Here is a 19,915-nt window from a genome sequence, read left to right as displayed (position 1 = left end):
TCTAAAAAACAGAATATTTTCATTATACTTTCCCTATATAATCGCGCTAAGATTACTTCCTATAACGTCACTGAAGGAAAATTATTATCGTTTGAAGCGTATCTGTTGTTGGAAACTCTGTTATTACGAGACTCTGGCGGTTAGAACATGGCCGCTGAACGTGAGATCGTCACCTATTTATGTTCAACAGTTTTATCGAGCAATATTTTGTCTGGGATCAGTTCTATCAATTTATTTTTCACGCATTTAACCTTTTGTATATTATAATTTTTGTTTTCTTTCTTTTTCTTTTTTTAAGTTTTGTTATTTATAGTATATATACAATATGTACGTATATTTACGTAGTGTATTATTGTTTTCAGTCTATTGTGTGTCATTATGTTATTATTTATTCTACGTTTGGTTCAGTTATGTTCAGTACATTTTTCATCCTATATTTGGTAAGTACGTCAGTGCTAAAGTAACCCTCGGTTATATCAGTATTTTTGTAATTAACGATTACACTTCATTGTTATTTAGATATTGAAATGGAAGCTTTACGTACAAATAAAGATCTATTTTCGTCGTTAAGAAATAGTTTCAAAGATATTGTGGTATCGTTATTTTGAGGGGCGCATTTTGAGGAGTTAGATGTAAACAACTGTAGTTCTAAGACAATACATTTAAAGGAACTCGCAAGAGGAGACCTCGCACTTGTGGGTTCACCAATTTTATTTTTTGCCAATGCTCATTATTTATCAAGTTATTTAATATGTATATGAATAGTATGTACATGGATCTCGTTAGAGACAAGAACTTTTTTCTTTATTTTTTTAATATTTTTGTGTTCATCTGTTTCCTTTTGCATGCTTATCACAACGCTGCGGATGCAGTGCATCCTAAAAACATGTGGAATATGAGTACTTTCGAGAAATAAAAATACAAAAAAAAAATAAAAAATAAAAAAGGTTTTATACATATAATATACATATAATATATTAACTATATACTATATTACTAGTTATACTATATTACTTAACTATATACTATATACTATGCTATACTTATTACTATAATTAATGTAATATATTAGCGAGATTATATTTATCTATTAACGAGACTCAAGCTTTGGATCTTGATAGTACGAATCCACGTATTAATAGCAGTCGCCAATGCACCTGTTACGATCTATTGACGAAACTACATATATGATCCAAAATTTAATCTAAAAATTAAATATTAAATATCTTCATAAATAATATGAGCATTGGCAAAAAAGCTCGGATATGTGTCCACGCGTTTTTGCTTTAGAATCGCCAGAAAATGTTCGGATAAAATTGGCGACCCCGCAGGTGCGAGGCCTGCTTGCTAGACAAAATGCAAGACGGGACGCGATATGGAACGCGGGACGCGTGCAAACGAATCGCGTAATTCCCCGTGTGTCAAGGTTGCGATCTGTTACTGGCGACGACTCGTCTCGATAGCCGGATACCACGGCGACCCCTGCACGGATTGCGAGCACATGTGAAAACAAGTTTCGATAGCTGCGATAATCTTTGACCTTGAATCGCTCGTACGCTCGTTCGTTCGTATCGCGAGTTTACGGGCGTGACAACTTGCCGGCTTTGCGCAAGAGGAAAGTGCAGTCGTGTTCCAGGAATCCCAACGGCCGAGACCAATAGAATTTGCAAATACGATCTCCAAGGGGATTTCCCGGAGAGAACGATCGTTGCTGCCGCGCCTCACATCTTCAGTCTCAAGGTAGGGTACGTTCTCAGCTTGGAAATTTCTAGCCGGCTCTCGAGAACGAGCAGCTCCTCGAAGTTGCTTCGAATCGTTCTGGCGAGTTTCGCCTTCGTCGTTACGGCGCGCATCCTTCTTTCGCGAAAAGCGACAGCCTGGAGGCGGAAAGGGTCGCGTGCTGCAACCGTCAGCCGATTCGTCTCGGCCTCGCTTTCCTGGACCCGGTGCTTCAGCTTCGCGTTTCTCCTACGCCAGGATCGCGATTCGTCCGAAATGCGCTGCGATCTACTCCTCTCCTTCCTCACGGTGTCCTCCAGCTGCCGGAACGAGAGTTTCGCCGACGAAAGCTCGTCGGCATCGACGCTCGATGGCTCGGCGAGTCCTCCTCTTTCGAGCTTCCTCGCCTACGAATGGACAAAGTCGCTCTAAGGTAACAATTAAGGATGGCCGATTCTAGCAAAAATATCGATTCTCGAATCGATTCTGGATCGCAGCGAGAAAAATCGATTTTTAAAAAATTGATCGAAACACTGTCTACAGAGTGAAGAACAAATTACAATAATTTCTCCCGGAAATGCCAAATTTCGGGTTGCTGTGAATTTCTCTGTGTTAATTTTACGCCTATGTAATTTATTACTACGTCGATGCTAAGAGTCAAGCGTGTGATGCGATACGCAACGTGAATTGTTCGCGAAAATGATATGTTTCGGTGTGAGTCAGCTAAGGAAAACCGCAGAACCAAAAGGTACGCGAGCGTCGAATCGTGTCATGTGGCCTCCGAGTTGTCTGTCAAAACGTGGCATGTGGCCTTCGAATTGCCTTCGAATCGTGGCTAAAAATTAGAAATTAAAAAGTTAAGTCATCGTTTTTATCCTAGTATCACTGTGAATGCCGCTGCCATTTTTTGCCGATTGCCCCGAGTTGCTACAGAAAGGAGCCGCGAGGCTCGAAGAATCGCGGCTTAGTACTCTCAGATCTGCCGGTTTCAATTGCGACCGCCGAACATTTCTGAGAGAAATTACTGTAGCCCCACGATTTTTCAGTCCCTTCCGATGGTCTGACAAAAAGTGTTTCCTATCAAAATTAATTGGTATTTCAACCGACAAGAAATTGCAATTACTTAAATTTAAAAACAAATTAATTTTCGGCAAAAAAACAAGCTCACCGTTACATTTTTAAATAAAACTAGGTTATTTTAACGTCACAGTACTGCAAGCGACACCGAGACCTGAGAATTCAACGACCTGCTACATGATGACCTTCGGATGTCATTTATCTTTGGGGATATTTGCAATCGATTGTACGTATACGAAAGACCCGTAAACGTGTTGAAAATCTTAAAGAGCGCGTGATTCATGCGTGCGGAAATATACAAAGAAGTACTCTAATAGAAGCCACGCATAAAACTTTATTACAAAGAGCAGAATTTTGCGTTTCAGAAGGTGGGATGCAGTTTAATTATTAGGTCCACCGGAAAGTTCTGTCCGTTTTTGAATTGAAATATAACACAATTTTCATACATTTAATAATATTTATTGTAGAATATACTTTCCAACGTTACTTATGACTTCTTGCCAGCGTGATGGCAACTTGTAAATGCAATTTTTACAAAAATGATTTATTTTTAGAGGCGAAGAACTCGACTAGTGCTTGGTTGACATCAGCTTCAGTTTTGAATTTTTTTTCCTGTAAAAAGTTTTGCAAAGAGAGAAACAAGTGATAATCGGAGGGTGCTAGGTCTGGGGAGTATGGTGGATGCGACAGAATTTCCCAGCCTAGCTCTGCGATTTTCTGACGAGTCGCCGAAGCAGCATGTGGTCTGGCAATATCATCGGTAGCCTTGTTTTCACGATCGCGTCTCACTTAATAATGACACGAGACATCTCTGTCTCAGTTTATTTAGGAGAGTACATGCGTGTAAATGCAATGATAAAGAGAGATAGTCATATATGTCTCAAATCAACATGTGCATATGGATTGAAACTTGAAGTGACACTATCGGACAGAACTTTCCGGTAGACCTAATATTAATCGCATACAGATTTCTAACATGCGTGTCTTCAATTTGGTTTTGTACAAATTTTTCTATTGTTTTAACAAAATAAAACCGTATGTTTATAATGTACATGCCGCGCACATATCTCAATTTAAGTTTAGATTCTCACTGTAAGATGATGATAATAACGATGATAATAACAACAAAATTTTAGTTGAAAATCCTTTGTATACATAAGGTCGTGAATTTGTTCGAACCCAAATATGGGGCTTCGTGTGAACGCCCATCCATCGGTACTGCGAGGATTAACCAATGTGTTTCATTTAACCGAAAATAAATAAATAAATTAATAAGTAACGATTACCTTGACGTTGGTCAGGTCGACCAAGCTTGCTCGCAAATCCTGCATCGTTCTTTGCAGGCACGCCTGTCGCCATTCCTCCCGAGATCGGGCCCTTTGCAGGTTGACCAGCCGACGCAATTCGGTGAGCTTTCGTTGGCCCGCTGCAGCGACAGCCTCGGCAACAAGATCGAGTTCCCGACGCGGAATCAGCACCGATTCCGACCACTCGGAAGTGGAATCGCCTCGAGGTTGTTGACGCAGCTGTCCAGTCTTTAGCACCAACCGAACCTCCTGGTCCTCCAGCAGCTCGGTCATAGCCTTCTCGAGCTTAAGGATGGCCTCCTTGCGACGACCTTGGGTCGCGCGCGCGTTCGAGCAAGCCCTTCGATAGAACGCGAGACTCTGTTCCGCTTCCGCCAGCTCGATCGCACAGCTTCTCATCTGCACGCATGCGTTTCCGATCGAACAGATTAATTTATTTAATTTAAATTTCTTTATCTAATAACTTATTTAACTTATTTAATTTATTTAATTGACTTAAATTTATTTACTTAATTTAACCCTTTGCACTCGAGTGGTGACTCTGAGACACCACTAAAATTGTTCATTCACGCTCCAAGATAATTTTTACATTAACAAAGTTTAAATTTAAAAAATTGTTACAAGTTTAACTGTTATACGAGTCACCGCAAGACTCAATTTCGTATGCATAAAATGCACTTTGTCATATAAAATGGAGATCCTTACGGGGACGTTAATGTGGTTATACAAAAGATGACAAAGTAAAGTAGACAAGAGTAAGTAACACAAAGTATAAAGAAAAAAATGCTTGCAGGAAAATAGGAAAAAGGAAGGCAAGCTAATGAATTCGAATATATTTAAAGACTCGGTTAAGATTTCTAATTGCTGTTAAAGCTAAAATAGCGGTGCGTTTGAAGGTTACTATACATATAGGGGCAGAGAAAAGGCGAACAAAGTGCGATAAAGAATTTGAACATAGATTCGAATTCTAGCTTTGTTCTGAAGCAGTATGTAGTACTAAATATGGGTTTACGTAATGTTTCAGGTGATACATTGAAATGGATGCATACAGAAATGGAAGGGATCGTGAGCTGGCTATTAATGATTTCATAAAGAAAAGTCAGATCGGCTATTGATTTACATCCCTCTACATAAGTATTAGGACATCTGAGCCGTTTATTTTGAAAGTGGCATAAGTTACTTTGTTTTTAAGTCGATATATTTAAGGATTTGCGTTTTAACACGTTTAAAAATATGGATGTTAACTTTCAAGAAGATTTACTTGTATTTGTTATCTCAGGATACTGATATTTTTCTCAGTATAAATAATTTCGTATAAACATTAAAAAATCACCACTTTTCATTACGGTAGAGTGACTTCTGTCACTTTCAAAATAAACGACTCATCTGCTGATTTAGTATAAATTGGAATTTCTCATTCAGTTTACATTAAGTTAGAAATGTTTTTCACTTGTGCAATTAATTCGCCCATTATGTGTTTACCCATTCACCCGTTGTATTACCCAAATATGTGGAACATACTACAACATGAATGCAACCAAATAGAATCAGAAATAATAGATAAATTGATAAATCGAATGTCTAAATTAGTCTGAGAAGTAATTAACAACGCGGTGAATATATTGACAAAAAGAAAATTTAATTTTCTTTTATAAGATTCGTTACAATTTCACAGAATTAACTTTGAAATAAATTGAGGAAATTATAACAATTCCCCACCGGTGTCTCAAGTTTATTTAATTTTCCATAGATAGTGTTATAATATCTATATATTATAATTTAATAATTTAATATAATTTATTTATATATATTTATATTTATATTTAATATATATTATTTATATTTAATTTAATATATATTTATATAATATAATATTTACATATTATTATTATATAATATTATTAAATATTAATATTTATATAATATTTATTATTATATTATATTATATTATAATATAATATTATAAATATATTATATATATAATATATTTATATTTAATATATATTTTGTAAATAATATTTAAAATTAATATTATTAGTATTAACTAATAATACTGTAATGTTATTAGTATTTATTTAGAACACAATTTTTTGAAAATAATCTTTACTTATAAATCGGCCCCTATTAAAGCAAATTTAGTTCACCGTAGGGATGGTTTACCCTTCAGCAAGAGTAGGCGGTCATAGATCCACGAATTTGTTATAGCATAATAATTTGTTAGAATGAAATCTAAGATTTCTTAAAGATTATATGAACTCCTCGCAGATTTCAAGTCTTTTAAACGTACATTGAAACGATTAACGGTAGTTTCTCCCGTGCCAAGGGTGACTGACAACAAGAGCAGCATTCGCCCACCCAGATATGCCACAAATTAAGTTCATAACAAGTTTGATAATAATCCTTCAACTAACTTTAAGCGATTTTTCGTATTCTGTCTTATCAACTTTTCGAGGGGTGGTTTCTCCTCCTAAATATGAAAATGGGTCGATACATAAAAAAATACGTCTCCCTTATTTTTTGGTCCTCTGTAACATATCCAAAAATCAAAGCAATCGGAGGCGGACATCTAAAAACTCTTCCTTGTGAGACAAAATTACGTTTACCTTGATCTCCGCTTCGACTTTGAGCCTCCGGAGTCCGCACGCTTCCCGCCACTGGTCAGCCTCTATCCTGAAAGGCAGGCCGCCTTCCGGGATCGCGTCTAAATCGCGCAAGCCACGCAGATAGGCCAGCCAGTCCCGCGGCAGCAGCTCCGATTGGTTCGGCGTCGAATCGAGGACTCGGTCTGCGAGTTCGCGAAGGAACACGGGCGACGTCCCGCAGGCGGCGGTCAACGCGGTCCTCGGACGTTTCCGATAATGCCGGAGCAGGTGTTCCGCCGCCATCGGCTGCTTCGAGTCGAGGAAATCGGCGCGAAACTTCTCCTCGAGCTGCTTGTCCCGTCTGCGCTTCGTCTCGTACCGATTCCTCAGCTCGATCAGGCCCGCCTCGAACAGATCGCACTCCGCGGCGAGGGCGCGCACCCGCTTGATCGCCGGGGCCAGCGAACGCTCGTTCGCGAGTCGAATCTCTCGTCTGCGTCTGCCGATTCGACGGTGCCAGAGAATCGTCCATGTTCCGGTCAACCTCTCCAGGAGCAGGGATCGCTCGATTCGAATCTTTTCCGCTGCCAGCGCGTTCAACCGGTCGTCGAACGCTCTCGCGCGGCTCCAAAATTCTCCTGAAACGAGGAAAATGTTGAACAAACATCGACGACGAAGGACAAAGACAAAGACAGTACGAACCGGTCGCTCGGTCGATGTTCTCTTCCAACGTCGACCTGTACGCGAGACGATCGGCTCGTAACATTCGCAACTTGTTCTCGTAAGTCTCGATCGCCTCTAGATCCTCGCTCGTGTAACTGGACGGGTCGTTGTCGTTGGCAAGACACTCCGGCACGGGCACGATTCGCTTCGCTTTTTCTTCCAATCTGAAACGTTTGACACCATCCCACGATATCAAGTCAAAGCCCAACTTTTGAAACGCTCTGTCGCGAATATGATACGGCAGCAAACCTATCTTTTCGATGTTATCGTTAATCATCGACCATGAATTTATTGTATCATTTTCATCTTTGTAACGAAGGGTTTTCTCACTCGTAAACACTAAGTAGATAATGATTACTTCTATGAATTCTTAATAGATAAGAACATACGCTCTCCGGAGTCCAGAAGGATCATTGCGGACCTATGTTTTATACAAGGTGTCCCAAAATTATGGTACTACCGGGAAATGAGGGGTTCCTGAGGACATTTGAAGTAACTTTTTCCTTAGCGCACATGCAATTCGCGGCATTGTTTACGAATTATTAACGAAAGACACTGACCAATGAGAATCGAGCTCGGCTCGCGCCAGTTAATCTCGCTGCTCATGGGTCAGTGCTTTTTCATTAATAACTCGTAAACAAGGTCGCGGTTTATATTTTCGCTAAGAAAAAAGTTACTTCAAATGGCCTCAGGAATCACTCATTTCCTGGAAGTACCATCATTTTGGGACATCGTGTATACAAAGTTGTTCAGGGTGTCAACAAATTATATGCCACGATCACCATAGCGGAAATCTGTTAAAAAAACTTCGTGCAAAGTTGAACACGAGCTTGAAAATCAAAGTCAAATTTTTATTGCTGTAACATAGTACTCGTCAGGAGACCACTACCTGGCCAGTTGTACAGTGGCCCAAAAAAGTGTTCGTACATCTTTTAAAACACAATAATTATTTAAAAACTGAACTAAATGACTTGAATTCTTTTTCAAATGATAGAGGAACTAGTCTACTAGACAATAGCTAAAAAGCTTTATTTTAATTTTGCTATTACTTGGAATGAAAAGAAAAATAATTAAAAACCCTTGTTTTTTAACTTTTCTATCTGATCCTATAACACGAAAATTTAAAAAATGCCTTTCATAGATCTTGATAACTCATATGCATGCTGAAAATTTTATCGAAATCGGTTGACGTTATGAGTTACAACAAATTAAAGGGGGCAAAAATCGTGGTTTTATTACGATTTTGACCAAAAATTGTAGGAAATCTGCAGTGTTTCAAATTTGTCAACATCTGTAGCTCGACTCTGGATTAACCGATCTCGATCAAATTTTCAGTACGCATGTAAGTTACCGAGATCTACAAAAAACATTTTTTAAATTTTCGTTATAGGTTCAGATAGAAAAGTTAAAAAACGAGGATTTTTAATTTTTTCTTTTCATTCTAAATAATATCAAAATTTAAAAGCAGCTTTTTAGCCATCACCTAGTAGACTAGACCCTTTGTCGTCTAAAAAAAATTGAAGTCATTTAGTTCAGTTTTCAAAACGTTATTGAGTTTTAAAAGATGTACGAACACTTTTGTGGGCCACTGTATGTCGTTTTTAACATCGTTTTTTTATGTAAACGGTTGACTTACGGCTCATAGTTCCTTCGAGGCTATTGTTACTCTTAACGAATACAATATGATACAGCGAACAAAATTTGACCGTGATTTTTAAAGACAAGGTCAATTTTGCACGAAGTTTTTTTGACAGATCTCCACCGATCCAGTAGTATAGAATTCCGCTATGGTGGTCGTGACGTATAATATTTTAACACCTTATACCTGGCATGACCAATAGTCAATGTTGCGTCCAGAGACAAGGGCCATAAAAAGGTCCCACCATTGGGGAAACCCTCTCAGGCCCCAACAAGGGTCAAGGCAGACACCCCCCTCCAAGGGGTGATTCGTGCCTCGACCAATAATAAACAATCTACCTCCATCCACGGGTGCTCTTCCACGACTTTCCAGCGTTGGAAGAGCATTCTTCCACCAGCGCTCGCAGAGAGTGCAACACAAAAAATAAAGTTCTCTAAGACTACTAGAGACCCTTCCACGTCATTAGTTTGCCGTAGGAAGCGCGAATCGAGCGTACAATAGTTCGGTCGCGCATGTACGTTAGGCGACTAACCGAACGTACGGACAAAACAGCCAATACTCATCTCGATTTGCTAGGTCAGCACTGCCCTTCAGAACTAAATTCCACTCGACACGATTTAGCCTAATTGATCATTTTACAAGATTTTTCAGTTAATATTACAAAATATTTGCATTTAATATTACAAAATTCAAAACGAGTTTATCTAAACTGTTTACCTAAACTGCTGATTCGCTGATTCTCTGTCAATATTCATGTGGAATGAGGATTTTTGGCCAAATTGGTACGTCACTGCTTTTCAGCAACTGAACGACAGTTATATCGTTTGTATGCGATTTCGTGTAGCAGTTGTATTTGAGCGATAGAAGCGAATCGGCGTATTTGACAACGATTTTGAAAACGGGAAAACCTCAGACGGAGAGTTGCGCGTTGAATTCATTGTATCTTAGTTAAGTGTTGAGTGTTAAAGGTTTTAATTATTATGTTGGTGTATTTAGCTTTTAATTAAACATTTTATTAATATCCCCACAGCTCTGATCCTACGTTAATATTATATGTTTTTGTTCTCCATTGCAAAAATGGGTATTTACCCGTATCCATAAATAAATTAAATCGAATCAAATCGGAATTTGAATTGAAATTGAAATTGAAATTGAAATTGAAATTGAAATTGAAATTTGAAATTGAAATTTGGGATTTGAAATTTGGGATTTGAAATTTGGGATTTGGAATTTGGAATTTGAAATTTGGAATTTGAAATTTGGAATTTGAAACTTGGAATTTGAAACATGGAATTTGAAACTTGGAATTTGAAACTTGGAATTTGAAACTTGGAATTTGAAACTTGGAATTTGAAACTTGGAATTTGAAACTTGGAATTTGGAACTTGGAATTTGAAACTTGGAATTTGAAACTTGGAATTTGAAACTTGGAGTTTGAAACTTGGAGTTTGAAACTTGGAATTTGAAACTTGGAATTTGAAACTTGGAGTTTGAAACTTGGAGTTTGAAACTTGGAATTCGAAATTTGGAATTCGAAATTTGGAATTCGAAACTTGGAATTCGAAACTTGGAATTCGAAATTTGGAATTCGAAATTTGGAATTCGAAATTTGGAATTTGAAATTTGGAATTTGGAATTTGGAATTTGGAATTTGAAATTGAATTTGAAATTGAAATTTGGAATTTGAAATTTGAAATTTGAAATTTGGAATTTGGAATTTGAAATTTGGAATTTGAAATTTGGAATTCGAAACTTGGAATTCGAAATTTGGAATTCGAAACTTGGAATTCGAAATTTGGAATTCGAAATTTGGAATTCGAAATTTGGAATTCGAAATTTGGAATTTGAAATTTGGAATTTGAAATATGGAATTTGAAATTTGGAATTTGCAATTTGGAATTTGGAATTTGAAATTGAATTTGAAATTGAAATTTGGAATTTGAAATTTGGAATTTGAAATTTGGAATTTGAAATTTGAAATTTGGAACTTGGAATTTGAAATTTGGAATTTGAAATTTGGAATTTGGAATTTGAAATTGAATTTGAAATTGAAATTTGGAATTTGAAATTTGAAATTTGAAATTTGGAATTTGGAATTTGAAATTGAATTTGAAATTGAAATTTGGAATTTGAAATTTGGAATTTGAAATTTGAAATTTGAAATTTGGAATTTGGAATTTGCAATTTGGAATTTGGAATTTAATTGAATAATAGTAATGATAATAATAAGTCGCCTGGCTTACCCGACTTCCAGCACACCGTCCATCATACGCTCGAGCGTCGACCCACGAAACGCATAATCTTTCAAGTCGAAGGCTATCTCGTCTCCTTCTTCTTTGTTCGCTTTGTTCTCATTGTTCACGGGTTCGATCCGATCGCCATCGAAGAGGGACGTTTCCACGGTTCGATGCCACAGAGAAATATCCGGTACCCGATCTGTCGCGTCCACGTGAAACGTTCGCATCAGTTCGATGACACATCGACGCGTTTCCTCGGCGAGCGCGATCGCTGCCTTTGTCTCCCTCTGTTTGATCGATCGGGTTTCCTCGTACAGTTCGTTGAAACGGATTTTTGCATCGCATTCGCTGTCATTTGCTAGGATGCTGGCCTCTCGAACCTGGACGTATCCGCGGCGCGAGTCGAACAAGTCCGGCTGGTTTGGCGGGTTTTCCTGGTTCGATGACTCCGATTCGTACTCTGCCTCCAACCTAAAACGCAGAGTGCGCGAATGGAGACGCGAACGAATCTCCTCGCGACGTCTCGATTGCATTTCGCGTCCGACGTATTCGCACTGAAACGATGGAAATCATTGGACTGGTTTCTTATAAGCAATTTTTACCCGTTGCGTCGATGGATATCAGAATAGACATTTCTTTGGATGTATCGGGACGTATTTGAACGTATCATTACGTTGCACCGACACAAACGCGATCACCGCAAAGTGGGGACAAAGACACCCAAAGCCGGCAAAGAAAGTCATTGGTATACAATATCTCTATAATGAAAACTTAATTCGCATACAATTCGTTGGGAATATGTGTCATGATTTGCCATGATTTCTTTTACCACTTATTTGTTTTGGTGACGAGTAGAGTATTTCCCAAATAAAATCGTCGTTTATAAATGTGTTACTTTTTGAAATTGAATAATGAGTGATAGGATTAACTCTATCTAGTATATACTTGAATTACACAAAATTTTGTTTTTATATCTCAGCTACTTTTTCGGTTATATTCAACTAAATGTGTTCAAATTTCATTTTATTCTTAAATTATAAATGCAGTACGATGAAGTGTTCGTTTCGGCTTCATTTTGTAGACTAAAGTTTTACCATTATTTAAAAAAAAAACTAGCTGCCAAGAGCTGTCAAGAGCTGTCAATGCGAAAATTACAGCAATATAAACGCATGTCAGATTATGCTCGCGACTCAGAACTCCAAGAATTGCTTGAATATAGATATATACTGGAGGCCTGTAATATAAATTTTAGAAATTATTCTGTATTGGTAAGACCATGTATTTAAAGTCTAAATACTAATTTTTAATTAATTGTTACTTTTGTTTATCAATTTTCAATAATTTGCTGTGAAGTAGTTGTAAATCCGTTGTTTTAGAGTTGCCAGTTTGTCTGCCACGCACATGTATATACGAGCCGTTTATTTTGAAAGTGGCATAAGTCACTTTTTCAAAAAAATCGAGTTAATGGAAACACTAATTACAATTGAACGGTATCTTTTCATTTTTTAAAAATTTGCAATCAGTAAGTTGAGAACTATTGAGATTTGTTCGAGAGAAGTTTTGCTAATTAACGGTATAACAAATATATTTATTTTGAAAGTGGCGTAAGTCGCTGTACTCGGGAAATTAATTGCGGGGCTTAGTGTAAAGGAAATAGAAACGTGTGATAAGTGTGTGTGAAGTATTGTTTTGAATTATTTTCAGTATTTTTAAGAAAATTGTGATCACTGGACTTATTTTTATAAGTGCGAAAGAATAGTGCAGTTTTGTAAATTATATTATATAATACATATATATTATATATTATATTATGTTATACGCTGGATCTCGTCCTGTTTCTTCAGCAAAATACAAAGACACGATGGACTTGCTTAATTATATACCCCCAATTTACCACAGTTATTTAAAAAATTTGAAACAAAACACGATTTCCGAGGACTTAATCACTCCTATTGATGACGAAAATTAAATTGAACCGATGTATTTTCATATAAATTACTTATACTTATGTTTCAAAATGTACTAATTATTTTTGTATTTTATGAATATTAAAATAAAAAATACTTAAATCAAACCTTTATATTAAATATGCTCATGGTATAAATTATTATTATATGTGTAATTTATTCAACAATTTTAGTAAATCACTGTCCTTTCAAAACATCGCTTCGGTAAAATACGTCGGACAAAATTAATATATGTCAGTCATTTTTCTAAACTATTTGTTTTGAAAGTGGCTTAAGTCACTTTACCGTAATGAAAAGTGGTGATTTTTTAATGTTTATACGAAATTATTTATACTGAGAAAAATATCAGTACCCTGAGATAACAAATACAAGTAAATCTTCTCGAAAGTAAGCATCCATATTTTTAAACGTGTTAAAACGCAAACCCTTAAATATATCGACTTAAAAACAAATTTCAAAATAAACGGCTCATATGTATATATGGCAGACAAACTGACAACTCTAAAACAACGAATTTACAACTAATTAATTAAATGCACGTATTTTGTAATAATATTTTTGTTTAGAAATGTTCTTAAGAAATAGTTTCTACAACTGATTCAATGTGATCAAAGTACACATGTATAACACCTTATCGTATAATATTAAAAAATTAGGCATAAATATTTGATTTCCGTCAGAAAATGTTTTTTTTACCGCATTTGGGTGCCTTTGGCTCCACCTTTACCTCGATACCGCCTGTCTGGTCGCCTCGGAGAACCGACACCAAGACAGCAGATCCGCGTCCCTTGAAGTCACTTCGCCGAGGGGGTAGTTGGTCACTTTCGTCTCGCCCAAAACGGAGGCGATGCTGCTCGGCGGAACGCGCAGGGGTTCCAAGAACCTTTCTCGCAGATATCTACTGGTCCGATCGCATCGCTCGATTAGCTGCTCGCCAGTCTCGAACAGTCGTTCTCCGGTCGACTTTGCCTCTGCCAGTTTGCGCGCTCGAGCTTCTAGATCGAGATCGAACGAACGGGTCGGAAGCCTCGCTGCCGGAGTCTCTTCTTCGTTCGAATCGAGCAACGCCTTTATCTGCGTCAGAGTCGCTTTACTGACGTTGTCCGCTAAAAACCGAGCTGGTTACTTACCCGTTGACTCAGTCCGTTCAGATCCTCGAGGATCGAGAGACGCGACGAGTGGGCTTGCTGTTTTTCGGCGGCGTTTCGTTTGCGAATGCTCCGTTCTATCCACGTTTCGCTCGAGCAGTCTTCTTCCTCCGTGGTCGTGGTCGACTCGCTTTCGCTTTTAGATGTGCGATCGGGAGCAGGATCGGAATCGTTTTCGTGTGCGATCCCTCGGGTGGAATCGCTCGGAGTTGTCGAACACGGTAAATCGGGACCGCGTTTAATGATCGCTTCCAGCAGCCTAATTCGACAGAAATAAAACTTTGTACAATCTATTGGGTTGGCACTTAAATAATTGCCAATTTCAGTTATAGATGTATCTCACTCCCATTTTTATGATATCCGTAAATGTTATATTATAAAATCATTATTATTATTATTATTATTATTATTATGTTATTTTTTATTATCCGCGAATGTTAGCAACCGGACAAATTCAATGCAGCGGTCAAGGAAAAGCGACCAGAATTTGTCAATCGTAAAGGTGTCATTTTCCACCAGGACAATGCTAGGCCGCACACGTCTTTGTCCGCTCGGCAAAAATTGATGGATATTGGTTGGGAATTGATGTTACACCCACCATATAGCCCTGATCTCGCGCCATCGGATTACCACTTATATCGATCCCTGGACAACTCCCTTCGTGGTAAAACTTTTAACGATGATGATGCTGTAAAATCTCACTTGACTCAGTTTGTGGCCGAAAAGGATCAGACTTTCTACGAGCGTGAAATTTTTAAGTTATCAGAGAGATGGCAAAATGTCATCGAACAAAATGGAAAATACATTACAGATTTAACTTCATTCCAAGTAAAAAAAAATTTTTTATTTCATTGAACAAATCGGCAATTACTCAGTTGCCAACTCAATACAATCCCATCGCACCCTACGGGCGTTTCGCACTATCGGAAAAGAACTCTATATACAGTGACTCCCATTAATATTCGGACACTCTTTTAAAACGCAACAACTTTACCAAAACTGGACTAAACTGTATTTGAATATTTTTTCAGATGCCTTTTTTAAATTTTGCTGTTGCTCAGAGTGACAAAAGAAAATCGAAAACTCTCATGTTTTAGCTTTTTTATCTGAACCTATAATGAAAATGAAAATTAATCTGTTTTGTAGATCTCAGTATGTTATATGCATGCTGAGAGAGAGAGAGAGAGAGAAGAGAGAGAGAGAGAGAGAGAGAGAGAGAGAGAAAGACAAGTTATACTCGTGTTATAATAATATGGTTCGTAATAGTTTAATTCTTAATTAGCTTTTATAGAAGTCTAGTGTGTCGCAAAGAAGATTACAGTTATTAATGTAGGTTTTCATTTAAATGCTAAATATATATATTTTATACTTATATTTTATATATATATATATATATATATAATTATACATATAATATAATGTATACAATATTTTATTGTATAATATATGTATATCTTTCACCTCATCTAGAACCTGTATTGTCGCAGCGGTTCATGACTTATCTTAACATTTAACCGTCTTATTACTAGTACTAGTTTTTAGTACTGATCTAATTCTACCAATTCTTTTAAAATTTGCACTCCTTTGTATTTAGAATTCAGAATTGATTTACATATACAGGTTCTAGACTCTTTAGTGTAACATAAATACTAAAAGTTATACAAAAATTACAAATTCTAAGAAAATTATACGGAACCATCATAAGATCATAGTAGTTATAAAGCATTCCGTTTAAATTTTGAAAGTATACAGAAAAAGTTCAGTGATCCGCATAATTTATTTATCCATTCGTCTTGACAAAGAATGATGTCTTAGGGCAACCCAGGAGATATTCCAGTATTGCGAAGGTATCTCTCAGCAGTGAGGGAGGTTGAGGGGGGAGAGGGCTTAAAAAGGGAGGGTATTTAAGTTGAAATTAGATAAGATATTTACTGACATTTGACGCCTTAAATGGGAAAACAGTAATTCATACATATGTCCAAGAGATGGTAAGTTGAGGCGAGATTAGGCGAGATCGTGTAATCATGATCAAACGGTGACATACGACAGTTGAGATTTGAAATTAACAAATACATAATAATAATAATAATAATAATAATAATAATAATAATAGTAGTAGTAGTAGTAATTGTAATAATAATAATAATGATAATAATGATAAAAAGAATAATAGTAGAAATTATACATTCTGCGGCGATAACGGCAGGAACGACAAGTTCAATGATGAGACGAGACGATACGAGATAGGAAAATATTGTACCTGTTTGCGACCAAGTCCCCGTTTCGACCAAGGGAAACTATCGCGTCGCCGACGAGCATGGCGCTCCGAGTGCCGCCCTCGCTTCTGTGATGAGCCACGAATACCAATAAAGCTCGCAACGTGTTTTCTCGTACCACGATCGATCCGTCGTACCCGCACGCGAGCAACAGAGCATGGTCGCGTGTTCTGCGATGCAGACCGATCCCAAGATTTCTCGTTCGATGGAGCGACGGAACCACGTCGATCAGCGTAGCCTCTCGGAATTCTGCCTACACAGGAAAACGCGAAAAAGTGTGAAGAACCAGTTGATTAAATTAAATTTAATTTAATTTAATTAATTTTTAACTTATTTTACTCATACAGTGTGGCCCACAAAAGTATTCGTACACCTTTTAAAACGCAATAACTATTTTAAAACTGAACTAAATGACTCGAATTGTTTTTAAATGATAGAGAGACTAGTCTACTAGACGATGATTGAAATGATCTTTTTTTATAATTTTGCTACTACTTTTACTACAAAAAAATAAAAATCTCTCCTTTTTTAACTTTTTTATCTGAGCCTATAATGAAAATTTAAGGAATGTCTTTCGTAGATCTCGGCAACCTATATGCATGTTGAAAATTTTATCGAAATCGGTTCACGTTGTTACGAGTTACAATAAATTAAAGATCGGAAAAATCGCAGCTTTATCACGATTTTGACCATGTAACGTACGGAGAATTTTCCGACGTGTTTTTTATACTCCTCCCTGAAGGCATACGTCAGGCTGGCACCAACCAGCCAGGGGTTCGTTTGGAGCACATACGAACATCCCCACTACTACTAAGAAAATGTGGGTATATAAAAGACCCAAACGCGACCAGAAAGCGGGCTGGTTTCAAGTCAACCACCGACGAAGAAATATTAGCAAGATCGAGTTTAATTATCTTTCGAGCACATTGTTACGAGCCGAGGGCGTGGCAGGTTGGGTGGCCGGAGGTTGGATGCAATTGGGATTTTTGATAGGGGTGCGTAGACCAGCCGATGCTTATTTCGGCACGGATGGCTACCTTTAAGGTAAGGATAGTATTTGGAGAAATTGGTATTAGGCTGCCTCGTAACTTTGTAAGAAAGAGAAGTAAAGATATACCTCGAGTGGTAAAGATATATCTTTGTGGGTTATACCAACTACTGCTTCGAAATATGAAATGGAAATAATTGAACTTGTAACCAAAGAAAACTGGTAAAAGCTAATTTATTACGCGTTTTGGGTTTTTACAGATGTATGTAGGTGTTCGCGGACTCTATCGTGCTCTCAGCTTTTCGCACTGAGTCGGCGGGGGCTTCTGATTTGATATCTAATTACCTACTAAATTGTTCGAAGGAGAATTAAGACTCGATCTCACTAGAGTTTCCACGTCGACGAATGACTCGAAACTAGCCCGCTTTCTGGTCGCGTTTAGGCCCTGTATATAGCCAGATTTTCTCCGGAAAAATGGTAGCGGGGGTGTTCCTATGTGGTCCGATTCCAGAAACGTTCGTCGTCGTACCCCCTTGGAGGCACTTGTCTCGCGATATACAAATGTACCCTCGACTGGCTGGTGCCAGCCTGGCGTATGCCTTCAGGAAGGAATAGAAAAAATTCGTGGAAAGATTCTCCGTACGTTATAATATCAACCGAGTACGTACTTCGTTACAAGGTTACAAGCCCACGTCTACCCAGTGCGACACAAACTGGGACCACGATCTTGAATCCGCAACATACTCATACATATACAATTGTATTTAACCAAAACTTGTAACTACACTATCTTTTACCAGTTTACTTTGGTTGTAAAATTCAATTATTCTATTTCCTGATTCGAAGCAGTAGTTGGTACAAACCCACGAAGATATACCTTTACAGCTCGAGGCATATCTTCATTTCTTCTTGTGAAAGTTAAGAGGCATTCAAACTTCAATTTCCACAAATTCTATCCTGATTATCAGGCGGCCACCCGTGCTGAAAGAAGCATCGGCTGGACCACGAATCCTATCCTGACTATCAGGTGGCCATCCGTGATGAAAGGAGCATCGGCCGGTCCACGCTATTTTCCCTTATAGAAAAATCCCAATCGCATCCAACCTCCGACCACACAAAGCTGCCTGGCCCTCGGCTCGTAACAACCAAAAACTTTAAGACATCTGCAATTTTTAAAATCCTTCAACGCCTGTAGCTCCACTCTGGGTGAACCGATTTCGATCAAATTTTCAGCACGCGTAGTTGCCGAGATCTACAAAAGGCATTCTTTAAATTTTTGTTATAGGTTCAGATAAAAATATTAAAAAACGAGGGTTTTTAATTTTTTCTTTTCATTCCAAGTAATAGTCAAATTAAACAAGAAAGCTTTTTAGTCTGCGTCTAGTAATAGTCTAAATCTAGTATCTAGTAATCTAGTATCTAAAAAACATTTTTTTTAAATTTTATTCATTGCATTTTAAAAGGTGTACGAACACTTTTGTGGGCCACTCTGTATATACGGATAAATACCCATTTTTACAGTACAGAACAGAAACATATAGCATGAACCCGCCGAAGACGAATGATTTTCGATGGTTGCGGGAGACGAATACAGGTCATTTTGACTTGTAATAAAATTTATGTTGGAAACTGGTGTCGTCACTGCCTTCGAATGTTGTCCTTATATGGAATGCTATAGTATACCAAGCCGTCTTATCGCTCGCAGGTCAAAATGACTCTGCATTCGACGTACAGTGGGTAACGAAAGTACATATTCGAACACTAGTACAACTTCGACTTTAACACCATATATTTAAATAGATATACATTGAAGGGAAGAAATACTCGATTTAGTGTAAAATGATATCTACATAATTAAAAAAACATTAAGGACATCGAATTTTCATGCAACATAAGTATTCGAACGTCTTATAAAATTCAGTCGAAAAGTTATAAAAATAAATTTTTTTATTAATTTTTATTACTAATTTTATACCTCTATCGTTTAACAATATGTTTCAAGAAGTTTGACGTTTTAAAGATAAGTATTTATTTAAGATCGATGTCGTTTTTTATCTCTATTTTATACGATTTGTTTATAATATGTATGTTTTTTGTTGCAACTCGTATGACCGAATTCACTTCATGGGGATACAAAGTTTTGTGTAAGGCACGTGTAAATATAAATTGTTATCTTAATTTGTTAATGCATTTGAAGAAATTTGTAAAAATAGATTGCAGTTTTGGTTGATTTTTCCCATGTTACATCAATA

The 19,915-nt window shown here is 37.3% G+C and overlaps 1 protein-coding gene and 1 long non-coding RNA gene across 2 annotated transcripts in view; one reads left to right on the top strand and one right to left on the bottom strand.

Annotated features, from left to right (window-relative positions):
- Positions 1 to 217: 217 nt before the first annotated feature.
- Positions 218 to 19,915, bottom strand: part of LOC117229865 (cilia- and flagella-associated protein 43) — a 29,762-nt gene continuing 10,064 nt past the window's right edge. Inside the window, exons 7-14 of the mRNA XM_033486732.2 lie at positions 16,660 to 16,928; positions 14,382 to 14,658; positions 13,979 to 14,325; positions 11,291 to 11,755; positions 7,388 to 7,572; positions 6,707 to 7,323; positions 4,083 to 4,502; positions 218 to 2,126 (exon numbers count right to left, since the gene is read on the bottom strand). Of these exons, the coding sequence (XP_033342623.2) occupies positions 1,722 to 2,126; positions 4,083 to 4,502; positions 6,707 to 7,323; positions 7,388 to 7,572; positions 11,291 to 11,755; positions 13,979 to 14,325; positions 14,382 to 14,658; positions 16,660 to 16,928 (2,985 nt within the window). The 3' untranslated portion in view covers positions 218 to 1,721. The remainder of the gene's footprint in view (positions 2,127 to 4,082; positions 4,503 to 6,706; positions 7,324 to 7,387; positions 7,573 to 11,290; positions 11,756 to 13,978; positions 14,326 to 14,381; positions 14,659 to 16,659; positions 16,929 to 19,915) is intronic.
- On the top strand, positions 2,014 to 5,814 carry LOC143260717 (uncharacterized). The gene is made up of 2 exons (XR_013035003.1): positions 2,014 to 2,152; positions 2,930 to 5,814. It is a non-coding gene; the product is annotated as an uncharacterized LOC143260717 (long non-coding RNA).

Source organism: Megalopta genalis, chromosome 17 (assembly GCF_051020955.1).
Source record: "Megalopta genalis isolate 19385.01 chromosome 17, iyMegGena1_principal, whole genome shotgun sequence".
Lineage (NCBI taxonomy): Eukaryota > Metazoa > Arthropoda > Insecta > Hymenoptera > Halictidae > Megalopta > Megalopta genalis.
The sequence above is the reverse complement of the archived record's forward strand: the minus strand, read 5'-3'. Positions and strand labels throughout refer to the sequence as shown.